The 20,082-nt window shown below is 47.0% G+C and overlaps 1 protein-coding gene across 1 annotated transcript in view; it reads left to right on the top strand.

The window, feature by feature from the left end:
- Positions 1–3,884: 3,884 nt before the first annotated feature.
- LOC119448682 (uncharacterized) overlaps positions 3,885–20,082 on the top strand; it is a 57,495-nt gene continuing 41,297 nt past the window's right edge. Inside the window, exon 1 of the mRNA XM_037711908.2 lies at positions 3,885–4,949. Within this exon, the coding sequence (XP_037567836.1) occupies positions 3,919–4,949 (1,031 nt within the window). The 5' untranslated portion in view covers positions 3,885–3,918. The remainder of the gene's footprint in view (positions 4,950–20,082) is intronic.

Consider the following 20,082-nt stretch of genomic DNA (forward strand, 5'->3'; position numbering starts at 1 on the left):
CACTAATACATCCTGCACTATGCTGGGATCGGCAGACAGTATGAAATCAATTTCATTCCTTGTTTTTCCATTAGGGCTTTTCCAGGTCCCCTTCCTGTTGCTGTGCTTCCTGAAGAAGGTATTCATTATTGGGAGCCTATTTCTTTCCACGAATTCTACCAACATCTCTCCTCTAGCGTTCCTAGAATCGATCCCGTAGTTGCCAATTGCTTGCTCGCCAGCCTGCTTTTCCCCCACTTTTGCATTGAAGTCGCCCATGACTACAGTATACTGAGTTTGCACATTTCTCATTGCTAATTCAACATCTTCATGAAACTATTTTATTTCTTCATCATCGTGACTGACTGGAGGTTGGGGCGTAGGCTTATACAACCTTCATTCTATACCTCCTATTCAGCTTTATTACAACTGCTACCCTCTTATTAATGCTGTAGAATTCATCAATGTTGCCCGCTATGTCCTTATGGACTAGAAATCCTACTCCAAATTCTCTCCTATCTGGAAGACCTCTGTTGCAGAGGACGTGGCCGATGGTCAGCACTGTATAAGCCTCACCAGTTCTTCTCACCTCACTAAGGCCAATAATATCCCAGGCAATACCTGATAATTCTTCAAATAGCTCTGCTAAGCTAGCCTAACTGGATAGGGTGCGTGTTTTGAATGTTGCCAGGTTCAGTTTCCATTGGCGGCCTGTCCGGACCCAGAGCTTCTTAGTACCCTTTGCCGCGTAACATGTCTGACCGCCGCCTTGGTCAGGTGCTCCGCAGCCGCTGGGGACTGAGGGCCCTGGGTAAATTGGAGGAGTCATTTTGTAGGTAGCGGCCGAATACTGCACCAGGGAGGCCAATTCCTGTTCCGGTGAGGGAGTGACTTTGTTAAAGCTTAGTGGGCCTTCCTAATTTGGTTGCACCTTGACGAGTATAGCCCCACTAGCTCTCGTCGACTTTTCTTTTTGCCTGTGTCAGGCGTTATTCCATGCCTGAAAATGTAGTGGGCTGGAAGAAGATTGGGACTTACGACCTTCTGCTTACTATACTAAAAAAAAAGAACAGAACTATACACGTCTAGGTATACAACACCATAATCCTCCAATTTCACTGCAGTATGACCCTAAAGAAATGGTCATTTAAATATCATATGTGGCACAAACGCCATGAACTGTGTACTCGTACTCTACATCCGTTCTTAACCCACGTAATAGTGTCACTGAGGGCCTCTTTGACTTCACGGATGTACTATCACACTCGCTCTCACTTTGCGGTCAGAACTCTTGCGTGCGGCCCACACATAAAAAAACAACAAAAGAAAACATCAAAATAAAAAAAAACGCGAAATTACGCCCTCAAGCCTACAGGAACATTCGCGCTTATTTATAAGTACTTGCACGCACTACATGAAACTCAAATGCTACCGTCTTCTAAATACACGTGCGAGACACGCACAGCGTTAAACATGCGCTTGCATAATACGTTGAAGCGAAAAGATATCTGTAGAGTATGCCTATACTAAAAGCGATCCGCGCAGCCTGTTTCTAAGGCGCGGTACTCTCTATGTGCGTGCGGGAACAACCATCCGGCGATTTCTAAAATCAGCTGAAGTAGACTGCAGAATAATCAGTATCTAACCTGATAAAGCGTTATTTTTTTTTCAGAACTCGCGAAATACGAAAAGAAAGTCTAAGTTTAGCTGTAACTCACGCGAACTACCTACATATCTCTGCGAAAAAAACACACTGACGCTATCCTTTCTCGAACGTTCAGCTGTCATGTTTTCCTGAAAGCAAACATCAAATTATTTCAAAAAATATATCTGCCTCTATCACGATCAGAAGAGACCAACACTGCCCTCTGTCTAACAGAACGTTCCTAAAACTCAAAGTTCTTTCAAAGTATCCTCAGAGAAATGAATAATAATGAATGCAACTTCCCAAACGTGCCTCGAACGAAAAGCAGTACTGTGAAACAAAACACGCCTTGTCACGAACTCGTGCCAGAACATAAAAATAATAAGAAGAAAAACACGAGAAAACTAACAAACCTGAACCTAATATAGTTCAATGATGACGACAAAGAAATATGACGAGCAATTAACAGCGGATATAGAAATGAAACAGGGCGCGGATCAAATATACAAGAATACACTTAACAGTAGTTCACAAAAATAAAGCTTTCCCGAAGAATGCTGGCGAGCCGATCTTGTTGAGGTAGATGCGATTGCTGGGCTGGGTTTCCCGGGAGTCTAGATCTGACGACTTCCCTCAAACAGGTTGAGCTAACTTGAGGCGAAATACCGCGAGCTTCATTGCAGGCGTTGGTTTGTCGTCTCGTACGTCAACGAGTTACTCGGAGTTCCGACGCGGCTGGGTGGCCCAGGCGATACTGGACGGCACTAGCTCTTTGACTGCATCTCAGCAGATTACAGGCTCAGCTTCTAGATAGTCCATTTATATACTTCCTGCCCCCACGAAGTTTGTCTACTTCCTAGTGACTATTCGACAAAAGATCGCGAGAAAGCCCTTCTTGCTTGTTGTACGAGCATAGTCGCACGCCGCCTCTGCCGTTTTCCTGTGCCTGCTACAGTCGGGGCCCACCAGCCGCTATGTAATGGCTCGTGAGCTATATCGCGTGGCCATCGCTGCTGCGACGCCTAGCTGAATCGCAGCTGTCCAAACGCGGTGCGATAGATGATCGATGAATCGAGCATTCGCGTGCCGAACGCTAAAGGGTACCTGGTCTTCGATCCTCGGTGCGTAGAGTGCGACGAACTCGCACGTTGGTTCACTTGTTTTTACGCTTGCTCTCGCAACTGCATTGAAAATTTCTCTCACGCTATGACCGACGGTGTTGCTCATTTCTACTTTGTTCCTTCTTTTTCGCTGTTCAGTGAACTTCTTTTTGCAGCGTGGTCGCAGCAAAATCTAGTTCCTTCGTCACGGCTATGCAACATATTGTTTTATTTTCCCAATAAACGTCTTTACCGTGCCTGGGGCTAGTGACATTGCAGTGTTTTAGCTCTGCATTACTGCTGGATACTCGAGTGGCTTCCCTCCAAGGACAGCTTAATTGCGTTAGACTTTATGCCTCAAGTTTTCCACTTTCGGGATTGCTGCCTAAGTTCTCCAGCAGAGATTCAGTTAACCACGGAAGAAACCCCGAACAAACACTGGCGCAATTAAAGGCAATACGCTGTTACATACCAAGCTACAAAAACAGAGCTCGTTAAATCTTTCATGTTTATTTACCATGTTGATTAGAATCTTAAGTGCACTATAATGCTTTAATTTGAATTAGAAATTAATGACCTGACTGAAACAGGATTTAGCGGCCTGTGTACTTCTGTGTGCTCGCAAACTTGTAATGATTTGTCGTAATATCTGCGCAACACCGTCAACCTGGTGCCTACGTGAATAACTCGAATGTTACTGATTTCTATTTAATACGACTGAACGCCAGAGAGAGAGAGAGAGAGAGAGCAAATGGCTTGGGAAAGACAAGGAGGTTAAACCAAAATAATTCCGGTTTGCTACCCTGCACTGGGAGAACGGTAAACAGAAATGAAAGACCGAAATAATAGTTGAGCAATAAAGCAAATGCACGAAAAAATTATTCAAGTTTTACACGTTTGTAAAACGTGAAGGCCTGCCAGCTGTGGGAGAAGACTACGACGAACGCGCGAGCAGTGGCACGAGCGCGAGGGGCACTATGGGAACGCCGACATGATCAACGCAATCGGATCCACTTTTGGAAGAAAACGACGATGATGATGAACGCGCGAGCAGTGGCACGAGCGCGTCCCTGTGACCACGTGACATGTGCAATCAGGCACGCACTAGGTAAACCTTTAGTAAGCCTCAACCGTGGAGCTGCCGTGGCCTCGAGGAGAAAGAAGAAGGCGGCGTTCCGAACGGTCGCGTTTTTCATGTTCTCCGCTCCAAAGGATTTATCGGCCCCTGGCCGAGGTGCTGCTCAGGCGTCAGCCAGCAGCAATGACTACCGTATTGTGCTACCTCGTCTTCCTACCGGTAAGCTGGTTGTGGACTCCGTTTTCCTGCATGCTGACTTAGCTGGTCGACCGTACAGAGCCCAAGACTTCAGAGACGCCCTTCGGAATGTTATTGACCTAAAGGAAATAAGTTCCATTGGCCAATTTCAGATGTCGCACGTGTGGATGGTGACGTGCAAGTCACCGATGGCAAAATCAAATCTAGTCACGTGCGGGGATTTATCAGTGAAAGGAAGACGCTGCATCGTCATGGACCCTGAGCCCACGGAAGTAAAAATGAAGCTTTTATGGCTACCTGAGCGTTTGGAAGACGCCTACATTCGAGATTCACTCCAGGCTTACGGGAAAGTGAAATCTATATCAGCAGAAAGCTGGAGAGTATCGGAGATGGAAGAAATGCGAACTCTAAATCGTGATGTGGTGTTGTCTCTTGCTGACGGAGTAGGTGTGGGTGACGTTCCACATCTCCTACCTGTCTGTGGAGTGCAGAGCCTTGTACTGATTCCAGGCAGACCCCCGCTTTGTCTCCGCTGTAACAAGGTTGGCCACATTCGTCGCAACTGCAGAACTCCACGTTGTGAAGACTGCCGGCGCTTTAGCCACACAGCTGAAGAATGTGTGGTAACATACGCCGACAAGTTACGACATAGGACACAACCTCCTGATGAATGCGTGCAAGAACACATAATGGACGCCACAGAGGTTCTCGACGTGACCGGAGATGTTCCTTCTGCCGCGGAGACCAGTTGTGCCGGCAAGTCTCGTCTAGATGTAAAAGACAATGTCATCGCACAACCGCCCAAGGACAAGGAAGGTAGCAAAGCGACAGATGATCAGTCCAAGCAACAGTGCAATGAGGCGCCCGTAATCACAGAGCCAGTTCCTGCCCAGCAAGCTAAAGAGGCAGCCGAAAATGAATCATCTGCTTCACCCAAGCTTCTCGACAGGTGCCCTGTTCTGGTAGAGGACCGACGAAGTAACGCGGATGCATCAATTCCGAAGCGCCGCGCGACAAACACATCAGAAACAAGCACGGACAGCGACACGACCAGTACCACAAGAAAAGCACGTCGCCGCAAGACATCGAAACACTCAGGAAAGTGCCGACGATCACGGTCCAGGAGGCCTGGTGGGGGTTCGGAGGGAGCCTCACCGTTGCCCTCAAGGACCGACCACATAGATAATTAGGTCCGTATAGTGGTTAGTCACCATGGCGCTGACACAGCAACTTCTCTTCGCAACTTTGAATGTACGAGGCCTTAGGTCTTTGCAGAAACAGGCACAGCTTCGCCGGCTTTTATCTAGGCATCGCCTCTACTTCGTCGCCGTGCAGGAGACGAAGATTGAGAGTGATGACGAAACAGAAAGGGCCTTGTGACCTTTTCTGTCTGAATATAATGTCTGCGTTTCACACGCCCTTGGTTTATCCGCAGGCTGCTTCCTGTTTCTGAAAAAGAGCCTACTTTGTTTAGCATTTAGTTACCATGTGGACGCTGAAGGGCGATACATATACTGCGATTTTGTGTTGCAGGGTGTGCCATGGCGAATAGTTAACCTCTACGCATTTAATGACGCTGCCAAACGAATTCTTTTATTTGATACTGTGTCTAATCTACTGGACTGTGAACGCTGCATTGTGTTAATGGGAGATTTCAATTGCGTATGTGATCCGAGTGATCGAAGTGGGATTAACATTCAGCGAGACAGGAGTGGTGAAGTTTTGTCTAACGTGATAGAGAATGCAGGGCTCATAGATATAGGAGCGTCGGGACAGGGTTCTTGCTCTTATACACGAATTCAAGGTCACTCTTACGCCCGCCTTGATCGAATTTATGTCTCTTCATCACTCCTCTCCCGAGGACTGTCTTGTAGTACTATCCCAGTTTCGTTCTCTGATCGTTGTATGGTTATCGCAAAAATTGGTGAGAAATCTGTAACCCATTTCCGACCACAGTGGGCACTCTGAAAACTTAACTCTGAGCTCCTAAATGATCAGGAATTTATCAATCGTGTGTGTATGGCCCTAAAAACTTGTTTTTCTACAGACTTGCCATTATTTGCGGCTTGGGAACTATTTAAGCAAGAGGTTCGCACAGTGGCTATAGAAATTGGGTTGGTAAAATCATTTTATAGAAAGAATGAAGAAAAAATGCTTCTCAAGAGCCTAAGTAGCATTTACGAGATGGAATGCGAAATGCCAGGCACTTACATAGAAGATATGGAAAATATTAAATGTGAGTTACAAAAGTATGACGCACTGTGTTACGGAGGTGCGCGAGTTCGATCTCGAAACAGCCGTGCTTTGCACTCTGAACAGCCAACACGTCAAGCTTTACTTGATGAGCGACGTCACGGTACTTCAAAAGTAATTTCGGAAATCTACTCCAAAGGTAGTCTTGTAACAAATACGAATGACATAATTTCACAATTTGAGGGTTACTACAATGCTTTGTTCAGTGCACCTCCCGAAGATCATGATGCAAAAGTCTTAGGGAGTTTTGTGTCTCTAGTAAAACCTTTACAGAATGAGGAGTGTGCATTCATCAGTGGTACTGTTACCATTCAAGAAATTGAGCAAGCTATTGATCAGCTGCCTTTATCGAAAACCCTTGCCCTGATGGACTTTCAAGCGAATTTTACAAAGCGTTCAAAGGGATTATCAGTTCCATATTATTGGATATATTTATTACAAGTTTAGAGGTGGACGCCCTTCCACAATATTTTTGCAAAAACCACACAGTTTTAATCCCAAAAAGCTCAGATAAGGAAAAACTGCGTTCTGTTGAAAGCTACAGACCAATCACGCTGTCAAACGTTGACTATAAAATCTTTGCAAAAGTTTTATCTAATAGATTACAATTTGCGATGTCGATTCTCATTGGTTCCCATCAGACGTGCGGAATTAGAGGTCGATCAATTCAGATCAACATACATATCGCCCGTACACTTCTTGAGTACTGTTACTGTTCCACTGAGCAGCTTGCAATGCTCCAAGTAGACCTTGCTAAAGCTTTCGATCGAGTCAGTCATTCCTATTTATTTTCTCTTCTGGAACACGCCAATGTTGGCTCCATTGTGCTTAAAGGAGTTAGGCTTTGCTACACCCATTGTTCTACTCGTTTAGTTATTAATGACCATCTCTCCAAACCCGTTGCTATCTGCTCTTCGGTAAAACAAGGATGCCCGATGTCCCCACTACTCTTCGCCCTTTACCTGGAACCACTATGCTTAAGCGTAATTCAGTCAAGTGCCATCCATGGCTTCAACATACTGGGTAATGAGGTTAAAGTGTGAGCTTACGCAGATGATCTAGCGTTTTTCTGCACAGATAAGCCCAGTGTTGAAAAGGTTGTAGCTACAATAGAGAAATTTGGCAGCGTATCAGGAGCACAAATGAACTCCTCGAAAAGCTTAGGCTTATGGTTCGGCTCCTGGTGTTATAAGCCAGAACATTTTGCAGGCATTAAGTGGACTCATGTTCCGCCAACGTATCTTGGCGTGCCCCTAGACGCATATAAATTAAGCGCGCACTATTGGAAAGAACGGGTTTCAGCCTTGCAAAGTTACGCTCAGACATTCGTTCCATACCGACTTTCTATTTTCGGAAGGGCTGGAGCCTGCAATAAGTTTTTAGCAACTAAAATTTACTACGTATTGCAAGTTATTCACTGTGCCAGGCTCTACATCCAACGCTTTCACCGAATTTTTCCAACTTTCATATGGTCTTCCACTTTCGAGCCCATGAGGAGAGACAATGTTTTTAGACCAGTTAGTGAGGGTGGGCTCGGCTTAGTGCATCTTTACGTGCGGCAAATAGTGTCCCGTTTCTTCTTTTTTCGCGATCCTTCACATCCTATAATTCGGTCATTCATGCAAGTCACACTTGTTGATGCTTTACCTGATTTCGTTGTTTCATCAAATTTTTCTTCGCCTTTATGCTTGTTGGGGTTCATGCAGGAGGTTTATTTGGCGGTTCGTTTCCTGACAGTTCGGTTTTCTACTGAATACTTGTACTCCGTGTCGCGTAAAAAGTTATACAAAGATTTACTGTCCATGCTTTTTCCGCCTCCATTTTACCGATCACTATACATTGAATGGCCAGGCCACGATGTACTAAAACGAGTTCGTAAAATGTATATATCCCCATGCTGCAAAGCATTCTTTTACAAACTTCATAGTGAAACTTTACCGGTAAAAACATGGCTACAGAAAAAGGGTATATTTGTGACTTCTGTTAATTGTCGTCTTTGTGATGTGCCAGAGACAATTGAACACTGTTTTATTGGCTGCAAAGATGCCATTCTATTTTGGGACATCCTCCAACGGACTCTAAAGAAAGACCTTGAAATCAACCCCCATACAGTGCGATATCTGCTGCCGACCCATGATCACAGTGTACCTTTCTACATGTTCTTTCTCATGGGAATGCACAGTCTGTGGAAGACGCGAATGATGGACCGCAACGCCGAACCGGTTGTACCCACAAGAGTAAATTTCATCCAGATTTCTGTGCACCTAAAGAATGTTTATGATGGACTTGATGTTCAACCGGACTGGTGCCCCATTTTGGTGAGGTGCTTAGCCTTACCACCCTTTTAAAGCGGAACAGTGCTTCTTCTGTTTTTCTGTGTGTGTACCCACCTTTCTATGACTATGCACAATTAGTGAATGTTTTATTGGATGACATGTTAATGTATTAAATACCATGAAAGAAAAAAAAAGCTGCCGTGGCTTCAGGGAAGCGTGGTCGTGACGCACCGCGACAGGCCCGGGTTCGATTCCCACCCAGGCTGAAATTTACGAAATTTTCTTTTAAAAGCCACTAACTTACTTTGTTTACAGGAACGTCCCTGAGAAATCTGAGGTCAATTCGGGTATTTCTAGACGTGTTTTTACCTTTTGCGGCGTCGGCCATTTTTCGTCACGGCGAAGGTCAGGGCCAAGTTCGCGGAAAGGTCACCGCAAGGCCACCTTCCAAGGGCACCGCTAACATAGACACCTAAGGCTTTAACCTTAATAAATACAGGAGGTGGGGAACGTCCGCGAAAACTATAGTTGCCACTCAAACGCAGGAACTTCCAGGAGGAGGGAGGAAGGAGGAATAGACGGAAAGACAGGGAGGTTAGAAGGAACTTCCCGAGTGCCTTGACCGGCCTGCCGGTTGTGGTGCGATGACCGATAGGCCGGACTTTCAGGACTGTCTGCTCTGAAAGCGGCCAGCTTTTGCGCTAAGAGTTAAAAATCACATTTTCTCTTGAAACAGCTCTATTTGTGTATATATATATTGTGAGACGTCGGCCGATGCGATGCCTTTATTTCTGAGCAGCCGCCCGAGTCAGAGACGAAGCACCGCACGAGACAAAAGATGATGATGAGTCGTATGTACAAATGAAGACGACGATATGCACAAATAGCGTTCACACAAGATGATGAGTCGTATGTACAGATGACGACGACGATATGCGCAAAATGCGCTCACACTAACTTCCCCCCTTCAGGAAAGCGGTCAGCAAGACCGCAAGCTAGAAAGGGTAGGTACGGCGAATGTAAGGTTTCAGGCGAGAGACGTGAACGATTTCAGTAGAGCGGCGGCGGCGGTCAGTAGCTGAGCTGACAGGAGTGACGCGGTAGTTAACGGCCGAAGTTCTTTGCAAAACGGTGTAGGGGCCGAGATATCTCTGGAGAAACTGTTCACAGAGGCCCGGTGCGCGAACAGGTGTCCACAAAAGAACTTCGTCGCCTGGGCGGAACGAAGCAATGCGACGCGTCGCATCATAACGAATTTTCCTTTTGTCCTGAATGGTAGCGGTGTTGGCGCGAGCAATTTCACGGCAGCGGGCGATGCGAGCAGCAAATTCTTCAGGAAGAGACGCGGATGGAGCCGCAGGTGCGGAAAGGAGTGTAGTGTCCAAGACGAAAGACGGCGCACGACCGTACACAAGGAAGAAGGGACTGTAATTGGTTGTACGTTGGACGGCAGTATTGTACGCAAACGTCACGAAAGGTAGGATGGTGTCCCAGTTGGTGTGATCGGGTCGAACATACATTGACATCATGTCGGACAAAGTTCGATGAAAACGCTCGGTAAGGCCATTTGTTTGCGGATGGTACGCTGATGTGGTCTTATGGGTGGTGTCAGAGGCCTGGAGGACTTCACGAAGAACATGCGAAAGAAACATCTTGCCACGGTCACTCAGGAGGACACGAGGTGCGCCGTGGCGCAAAACGATAGCGTGCACGAAAAAGTCGGCGACTTCGGAGGCAGTACCAGAGCGGAGAGCAGCTGTCTCCGCGTACCGCGTGAGATGATCCACTGCGGTAACGATCCAGCGGTGACCAGCGGGCGTGAGTGGGAGGGGTCCGTACAAGTCTATGCCCACAATTTCGAAGGGGGTGGACGGGCATGGTAGAGGCTGCAGAGGACCGGCTGGAAGGGATGTCGAGCGTTTTCTGTGTTGGCATGACGCGCAGGAGCTAACGTATTTGGCGACAGAGACGGAAAGACCCGGCCAGAAACAACGCGTTTTGATGCGGTCGTAGGTCTTAAGAAAGCCCAAGTGGCCAGCCGTCGCGTCGTCGTGAAATGCTTCTAATACTTGGAGTCGAAGTGAGCGAGGTATGACTGGTACCCACCGGTTACCGGAAGGATGGTAGATTAATCGAAATAACGCTCCACCCTGAAGCTTAAAACGTGAAAGTTGTCGTCTTAAGCGACTGTTGGGGGGTCGTGCCAAGCCAGTAAGTCGGTCGATCAGCGTTCGGCAGTATGGGTCAGTACGCTGGAGTGAGACGAGGTCAGTGGACGGAAGAAAGTCAACCGAGGCAACCGCCTGTCCCGGGCTACTGGACGTGTTCTGAGACGTGTGGCTAGATGGGGGCGTGCAGACCGAAGGTGAAGCATGGGCGTTTGGAGACAGCGGGCAGCGTGACAAAGCGTCGGCATCTTGATGTTGTTTGCCGGACCTATACGTGACAGTAAAGTCATATTCCTGCAAGCGCAGTACCCAACGGCCTAGGCGTCCAGACAAGTTTTTCAGGGACGACAACCAACAGAGGGCATGATGGTCGGTCACAATTGTGAAATGGCGGCCGTAGAGATAGGGTCGAAATTTTTGTATTGACCACACGATGGCGAGGCATTCCTGTTCTGTAATTGTGTAGTTGCGCTCAGCAGGAGAAAGCGTACGACTTGCATAAGCCACGACTTGCTCTTCAGATTTCTGATTCCGCTGCAGCAGGACAGCGCCAAGTCCATGCCCACTGGCATCAGTGTGTAGAATAGTAGGGGCGGTTGCATCGAAATGACGGAGCACGGGCCCTGACGTGAGAAGTCGTTTGAGGGTCTGGAAGGCGGCTTCACAGTCGTCCGACCACACAAAGGACGCGCTCGAATTCAGAAGTTTGTGTAGAGGAGCGGCGATGGTGGCGAAGTCACGGACAAAGCGGCGGAAGTAGGACGCGAGTCCTAGAAAGCTGCGGAGTTCTTTAAGTGTGGTTTGTGGCGGAAATTGCAGCACTGCAGCGATTTTATCGGGATCAGGCTGGATGCCATGCTTACTGACGACGTGGCCCAATACTTTAATGCTTCGGCTTGCAAAGCGGCACTTTTTAGTATTGAGTTGGAGACCAGCCTTTGCTAGACACGTCAGAACTTGGTCTAGACGTTGTAGGTGCTGCGAGAAACTCGACGAAAAGATGACAATGTCGTCCAAGTAACAAAGGCATGTCTTCCACTTTAAGCCACGGAGTACTGTATCTATCATACGTTCAAACGTAGCTGGCGCATTGCACAGTCCAAAAGGCATCACGTTAAATTCGAAAAGGCCATCAGGTGTAGCAAACGCAGTCTTTTCTTTATCTTGCTCATGCATTGGAATCTGCCAATATCCTGAGCGCAAGTCGAGGCTCGAGAAATACTCGGCACCTTGTAAGGTATCCAAAGCATCGTCAATACGAGGCATAGGATAAACATCCTTGCGGGTAATTTTGTTTAGCGCCCTATAATCGATGCAAAAGCGCACAGAACCATCCTTTTTCTTAACAAGCACAACAGGAGAAGACCAAGGGCTTGCTGAAGGCCTTATAATGTTGCGTGTCAGCATGTCCTTCACTTGTTCTTCTATAACTTTTCGCTCCGAAGGTGACACACGGTACGGGCGACGGCGAATGATGCGAGAGCCGTCTGTTTCAATTCGATGAGTAGTTACAGTGGTCTGACCCAGGCCTCGCGAAGAAACGTCAAAACAAGCTGCATGCTTCATTAAAATGGTGAGGAGTGCATCCGTCTGGGCCGGATTGAGATCTCCACTCAAGGTGGCCTTAATAGCACTAGTGTGGCCTTCTGCGGGCGTACAATGCGCGGAAGATGTGGCAGGCGCAACACTGACGACACATACCGGCGCAGCGTCGGCGAGCATGGCGACGGTAGACCCTTTGGGCAGTAGTAGTGGCTCAGGAGTCGTATTAAAGGCTGTGAGGTTGGCATAGCCACTCGAGAATCGGACCAAGCAAGAAGCGATGGCGAGTCCTCGAGAAATGCAGCGCTGAGAAGGTACAACCAATGCGTCTCCGTCGACAATGTCTGTTGACTCAAGGGTGAGAACACGTTCTTCGTCTGGTTGTATAATAAAATCCGCTGCTGCAATGAGGTTGGGACACGGGGAATCGAAAACAGGATAAGTCTCGGTGTCGCTGATGTGGATGCTTGGGTCGCCGCACGAAATTAGTGCAGAAGCAGCAGACAGGAAGTCCCATCCTAATATCATCTCATGAGCGCACGTCGAAAGCACCGCAAATTGCACATGGTGACGAATACCGTCTATCAGGACGCGAGCTGTGCACTGTCCGGTAGGAAAGATGGGAACGTCATTGGCACCACACAGGACCGGACCAACATACGGCGTTTGCACTTTTCGCAGACGGAAGCACAGTTCACGATGTATAACAGAAATAGCGGCTCCAGTATCTACAAGGGCGTCGACGGAAACACCTTCCACACAAACTGAGAGCAAATTGGCGGGGCGAGCAGGAGGAATTGGGACAGTCCGATACGATGCAGTTTCTCCTCCGAAAACTGCAGCCTCTAGTTTTCCGGACGGGTGTCCACAACGTGGGAAGCAGCACGCAAGGGCGATGAGGAACGGCGGTAAGGTGAAGGAGAGCGACGCCGGGGCGAGCGGGATGCTCGAGCCATGTCCTGGGAAGGTGAAGGAGAGCGACCGGAAGAGGTTGTGTACGGTCCGGGAACGTACGAATCTGGGCCTGGTATCCTTTCTCGCTCAAAGGTGTCATAGCCTCGCCTTTCACCTGGGTGACGCCCGGGAACGTAGGAGTCAAACCTATGTGCGCTGTCTCGCTCAAAGGTAGCATAGCCCCGCCTTTCATCTTGCTGACGCCGACGGCAGAAGCGAGAAATGTGGCCGCGAATACCGCAGTAGAAACAAACAGGGCGCGACGACCGCCACGGAGAGTAGTACGGCTCTGCAGGAGTATTCGCTGCCAGCGAAGCTAGGGGGTCGCGGTAAGCTTCGGCACGTGGAGACGGAACGGTCGAGGGAGGCCGGGAGGCAATTTCGGCATAACTTGGCGGACGAAATGGTGCAGTAGACTTGTCCATTTGGACGTTTGTCATCGACGCCAGTTCGTCCTTGACGATGTCACGCAGTCCAGGAGGAGCGGGGCGAACGGTTGCAAGCGTCGTAGGTCCAGAAAGATGGCCGTGAAGCTCCTCCCTGATGAGAGTGCGTATCAGGGCGCGCAGCTCAGCATCACCGTTGAGATGAGGGTCGGTAGAGGCGCGTGGCAGGCGAATAGACTGGAGCGTGTCTAGACGCTGGCAGGCCGTGATAATATCCCCAACGCAGTTTGGGTTCTGCATGACGAGAGCATTAAAGGCGACCGTGTTGATGCCTTTCAGTATGTGGCGAACGCGATCAGCTTCCGCCATGTCACTCTGTGCGCGGCGGCAGAGAGCGAGGACGTCCTCAATGTAGGACGTATAGGACTCGTCTTTCTCTTGTATGCGCGTTGCCAGCTTCTGTTCCGCGACGGCGGAGCGTCCAGAGGACATGCCGAATATCTGGCGAAATTGCTGGGTGAATGATGACCAGTCCGAAAAGTCACTTTCGTGGTTAAAAAACCATGTCTTCGCAACTTCGGTCAAGTAAAAAGCGACATACCGCAATTTGTGCGTGTCGTCCCAATGATTGGCGTCGCTGGCTCTGTTGTAGTGATCGAGCCAATCGTCGACGTCGTCGCCGCGGAGGCCGGCAAAGACGGGAGGATCTCGGTGTGTGGTGTTCACCGTCCAGGTAGGCCCAGCGGGCTGAGCAGAGGTGGTAGCAGCACTGGTGGACGGGTTGGTTTCTGCCATCACCGTGGTAGGCGAGAGCAAACGACGACCGGATCGGAGCTCCAGGGGAATCGGGAAAGTAAGAGGACGTGGGAATCGAAAGCACTCTCCACCACTTGTGAGACGTCGGCCGATGCGATGCCTTTATTTCTGAGCAGCCGCCCGAGTCAGAGACGAAGCACCACACGAGACAAAAGATGATGATGAGTCGTATGTACAAATGAAGACGACGATATGCACAAATAGCGTTCACACAAGATGATGAGTCGTATGTACAGATGACGACGACGATATGCGCAAAATGCGCTCACAATATATATATATACATATATATATATATATATATATGTTAAATGTAGTACAGTTTGCCGTCCTTAATTGCAGATTTCAGTTTCCGCACGTTTTCACTCAGACTGAATCGGGCGTGTTCATATCACTGACTCCTGTGATATCTCCCATGATGTATTACTCGAGGTACACGGACAACATAACCATGATAGATATCAGTTGCGTTTTCTGTGCTAGCTGCTTAAAATACGGGAAGCAGTACATGTTCAATGAAAACCGGGAAGCCACGCTCCCGAAAGCCACCCATTTCTCTGATGTCAGCTTTTTATTATGTTTGGTTCTATCGTACTTGAACTGCAGCCTGCGAACGTTTTTCACGACTGAGGGCATTGTTTCACAACCACATCGCAGTCACCACTTTCTATTTTTAGCCCCTGGTCGCAGTGAGTGGGGCATTTCAAATGCAGTATTATTGATAGCATTAACTTATGTGTTTTTTAACTTGTTAAGTGTGGTTTGCGTTGTTTGACTTACTGCTGGTGAACGGATTGTCGCGCGCTCAGCCCTCCCTCCGCAACCTTATTTAATGTTTTACAGAACCACTAATGTATTTATTTATTATGAATAATAATAATAATAATAATAATAATAATAATAATAATAATAATAATAATAATAATAATAATAATAATAATATATTAGGATGATGATGATGAATGGATCTTTCTCTATTCTAACTTGGGCACACCGAATAGAAAATGGAGGTAAGACAGCAACCTGGTCAGACACGAAAACTATTTGATGAAAATCATTGAAACAAACATCAAGGAGGTTCTGCACGAACAGAAGCTGCACTGCTCCAGTGCCGAGTTTAAATTTAGGCTCTCAGTCACAGTTGCCTTTTTTTTTTCTTTCGGCTAGCTCGGTAACCGTTTATTCGTTGTCAAGTTTCTTTTTTCTTTTTAGAGCGAAAGCTCTACTACGCCATGTCTCGCAAGGTCATTCATTGCGTCGCAGTGACCTTGAGCCGCCGGAGCGCGAGCCACCGGAGCGCAAGTATGGCAGGTATGACGTCACGCCACGTGATGGCCACGAATGGCGCGCCGGCTGGGCCGCTTGTGCGTGCTCTTCAGCGCAAGCGAGAGGCTGAATACAATCTAGTAGATATAGCCAGACGGCAGGCTGTGAAATCCCAAGCCAAGGCAAACTTGGCTGCTGAAACACCGGAGTGAAGGGAGGCCAGATTAGCCCGTTATAGAGAAGTTTACCAAGCGCGGAAGCGTGCATAAGGAAACATTGTGTGCATAGTCTTTGCAAATCCAAGCCAAACATATCTTTCGATCGTGATAACTAGGTTTACAAGACTTAAACCTCAGCCATTTTTTTAAATAGAAGTGTTTCCAACTTTTTATGATTGACCAATGAAGAAAATATTGCCATCATTACTTATTTTCGACAATTCCTTGTGAAATATTTTTGAATGTGCCTTGTCGAAATTTTAGAAGCTTGAAAGAAATCCCACAAAACAGAAAAAAGTGTCGCTGGACTTGTCGCGAGGCACTTTTACTCTTTCGAGGGCTCTCTTTCAGGCTCGGTAAATGCTTTATTTAGCACATAATAATCAACAGAAAGCTGGATCTAGAATTTTTAGGATAGTCTGCATAAGAGCCGCTTATGTTCTGAGTATAATATCTCAGAAGTTAAATAAATAATAACTAATGAAGTAATTAATCAATATAATAAAAATAACTGACTTGCTCAAAGCGACACTGAACAGCATTATCTTGGAACTGTGCAGCTACGTGGAACTTGCATATTTGTATATTTTGCCGCAAGTTACGCTGGCCACATGGTATACTGTCTGAATAACAGCTAGAGCTTTGAAAGGAAGCCATTTGATTAGAGGTGATCAAAGCATAGATCGAGGGTTTGACGTTGCATTGATGCCTTTTGATGAACGTTGCAAGAAACAACACGAGCATATTGCATGGGCAAATGTGTTCTTTATTCTATGCAACATGTAAGATCGCGCAACGTCCCTTTAATTATGACTGAAGCTGGTATACACTTGTGAGACCAGTGGCGTATTCTTTTACATTTATATTTCTTGCACGCTAGCGCGTCATTCTACTTTACGTGTATGTTGTCTACCCTTCTATATACGGCCCAGTGTAGTCACATTAATATGCAGTTCATCTTTCTCTATCGGCATTTTATTTGAATCTCCTTGTGATTACGCGTGAATTCTCGGCCGGTCTTCTCTAGCAGGCTGCGCGCTCAAGTTATGCGCAAGAAAACACAACTACGCGAAAACGTTAATGATGACGTACGATACGGGCACAAATGCACCGTCAGCTGAAGAGTCGCGGCCATCCATTCATATCTTGTTTCACTTTGCATAGCATCTCATGTTCGGGGCTGTAAAAGCGCCTTAAGTCAGTGGCGTTAACGATGGCAAATCATCCGCAGTAAATGACGTCGGAAGGTATTGAGTTAAAATGTAATATGACACGTATGTGTAAAAACATTTTAGTTTTGTATTTACCTGTGCTTTCAGTGATCCGGATGGTGTTTCAGATTTATAGTGGTATTTTTAATGCAGACGTGAGCGGCTTGCTGGATCCGCCGTGATTTCTATTTTCTTTTTTCTTTTTCTCCGTCGCGGTGAAAACGCACCTCTGCAATGTAAACTACCGAGGGAGCCAAGTTTGTGCAGGTAATTCACTACCTGTGCAATACGTATATTAACACGCCGAAGTTTGTATCAGCGTTACATGGGTATCTTCATTTTTTACTCGTCTTTTGATACTGTACCACAAGTGCAGCATCCTTTTTGTTTAACTTGAGCTCTCAAGTGTGGATAGTTTTTCAACTGCAAAATAATTTTGACCGATGACACCTTCTAAAGCTGGAAGACACTAGACAAAGGAGTCAAGAAAATGCCAATATTATTCGGTGATACTTTTTTTCTCAAGAAGCAGTGCTGCAGAATAATGTATGCATTATTTCTGCAGTGCGTCAAACTCATGACGAAGCACTCATGGAGTTCATGGAATGACTACATCAGAATAGATAGGATGTTTTATGTACAAAGCTAACTATTAAAGAAAATTGCAATGCTGTTACGAACACATGTTGTCGAGCACTGCGACGCCATGAAGTTGGTTATATGAAGAAAGGATTGCTCCCTCCATAATGTAGCCCACCTTTACGGGCTTCTTTGTCCGCAAAGAAAAGAACAAAAAGAAGCGCGAATATAACGGTCTTAAACATTTCTTTGATTAGCTACAATGTTTGACCCCCTGAACACATGCTGGTCGTAGCCATCATGGTATTTCTTATTTCTTGCTTGTAAGGGATTAATGGTCATTGCTTCTCGCTCATCGTCATAGTTTTAATTCAGTTCCTTTTGTACCAGAGAGGTAGCTGATCAAGTATGGAGAGACATGTAATGTTTTCCCTATGACTTACAACTTATTGCACGCATGGAGGTGAAAAATATTCACAGCAACTGCCTGTATATCTAAATCTATTCGATCATTGTTTTCCACAACATATACATTGGCGCTCAGAAGGTCACCAACATAAAGCGCCTAATTCCTCTGGCAAGCAGTAAGAAAAACTTCAAACAAAATTAATAATTTGCCTGCGCACCTAGCACCAACTGCATATAGCAAATTACCAAATTTAAATCTCAATGGTTGTGAAAGATCCACAATTTTAACAACACATCTGCTTTGTCGAACCAACTATGGCGTGTAATTTTATTGTGATATGTCAAAGAGTTGCTTCGGAATAAGTGCATTTTGAGCGACGACTATATTTGCTTGTAGTGGACGCTTTCTACCACACCTATTTGCACAAGTGGCTTCCCTGTAAAGCAACCGGTTACGTATGCGTACCGAATTACAGGTTACGTATGCGTACAGAAATGGGCGAGTTGGAACAGGTTCATGGTTTACAGGTCGCAAGGTGCTATGCGTACAGTTTTCTTGATATGTTTGCAGGCCACAGCTGCCCAGGTTGAGATGTGTGGCGGTGCTACTGAAGTGATTTTGATAGATGTAACCTGCAGATGGAGAGAAGCAAGGTCACTTTCCCTCTTCCGAACCTTGGGGCTCTTATAATCGAATACAAGGTCCGCTACAGGCTACCGAGTCAACATTTTTTGTGAAGACTGTGGTCTAGAAACTTTTCACGTAGACTCTACCTTAGAAAAGATGCAGAGCGACAGACGGGGGCCCCCTACAAGCTCCGAATGCGCTTAGGGACAGATGTAAACAGAATAATGTGGGCTCACCGGACTCTCTATGGACAGGCGTAGCAAACACGTTGTGCCATTTGGAGTGAACATGAAGGATGCTCAGGCGTGTGGGCCAATTTTCACTACTCAATTTTAACGGCTACTTTGCGCGTGCATCGGAAACCAGATGCATTGATTCAGGATACTTGTTATGCCGAAACTATTAGCGTATGCACTCTGAACACCTGTGACGTAATTGCATATTATTTGCATGTAAGGCGTGGGTATGTGGACGCCGCTTACCAACAAAGGCATCTTTCCCGTGACAGTTAAGTACTTACCTATATCCAGGAGCGTACCCATACTTAGCTTGGCATTTTTCGCACGCCGAAATCATGCGTATTGCTGTACGAGACGTGTAAGAAACGGTAACGCGGCAGCCGCTGCCGACAGCTTCAAGTCAGCTTGGTGTCCGTGACTGCCAACTTCTGCTGAAACTGCTTAACAGTATATATTTTCACTATACGAACAAGCGCAAAATACGCAGGCGCCTACTACACTGACTACCTTGCGTTCACCGTAGCGTCATTTGCAAGAGCTCTCGGCACGGAGCCGAAGCGACACAATGCCCTTCCCTTCACCTAACTTCGCTCTTGCTCTCTTGCGAGTGACCAAAGCTAGAGTGAAGGGAGGCGAATCACCACTGCGACTCCTGGAGCTCCGCTCTGCGATTCGGCAGAGCGTGATTCCGAAGATGGTGCGGTAAAGATACAGAATCAGATGCCAGACACTTAAGCAACGCTTCGCTTGCTCGGCGAGAGAGACCACGAAGAGTTAAGTTGCTGAGGCAACAAAGTAAGAAGTAAGAGTAGGAATTCAGAGCACGGCAGGAAAGGGGGCAAACACGCGAATAACGGAGAGCAGCCCATCTTTTCGCCCCTTCACCCCACATCGAGACACTCCGTGGCGCAGCCTCACCGGTCTTCTAATTGTGCCCCGAGAGGCTGCGCCTGACTGAGTCCATCTCGCTTCCAAGACAACGCTCTCACGCCACTTTCTGCTTCACATGAACCTGATGCGGAGTTGTACTCATGGTAAATACAATGCTCCGCTGACTCCGAAGGGGAGCAGCAAGTAAAGAAGTCTTGGTAGGAAGGAAATAAATGATACGGCTGACGCAGTATCCCACACAAAAAGA

This window comes from Dermacentor silvarum, chromosome 4 (genome assembly GCF_013339745.2).
Source record: "Dermacentor silvarum isolate Dsil-2018 chromosome 4, BIME_Dsil_1.4, whole genome shotgun sequence".
Taxonomy (NCBI): Eukaryota; Metazoa; Arthropoda; class Arachnida; order Ixodida; family Ixodidae; genus Dermacentor; species Dermacentor silvarum.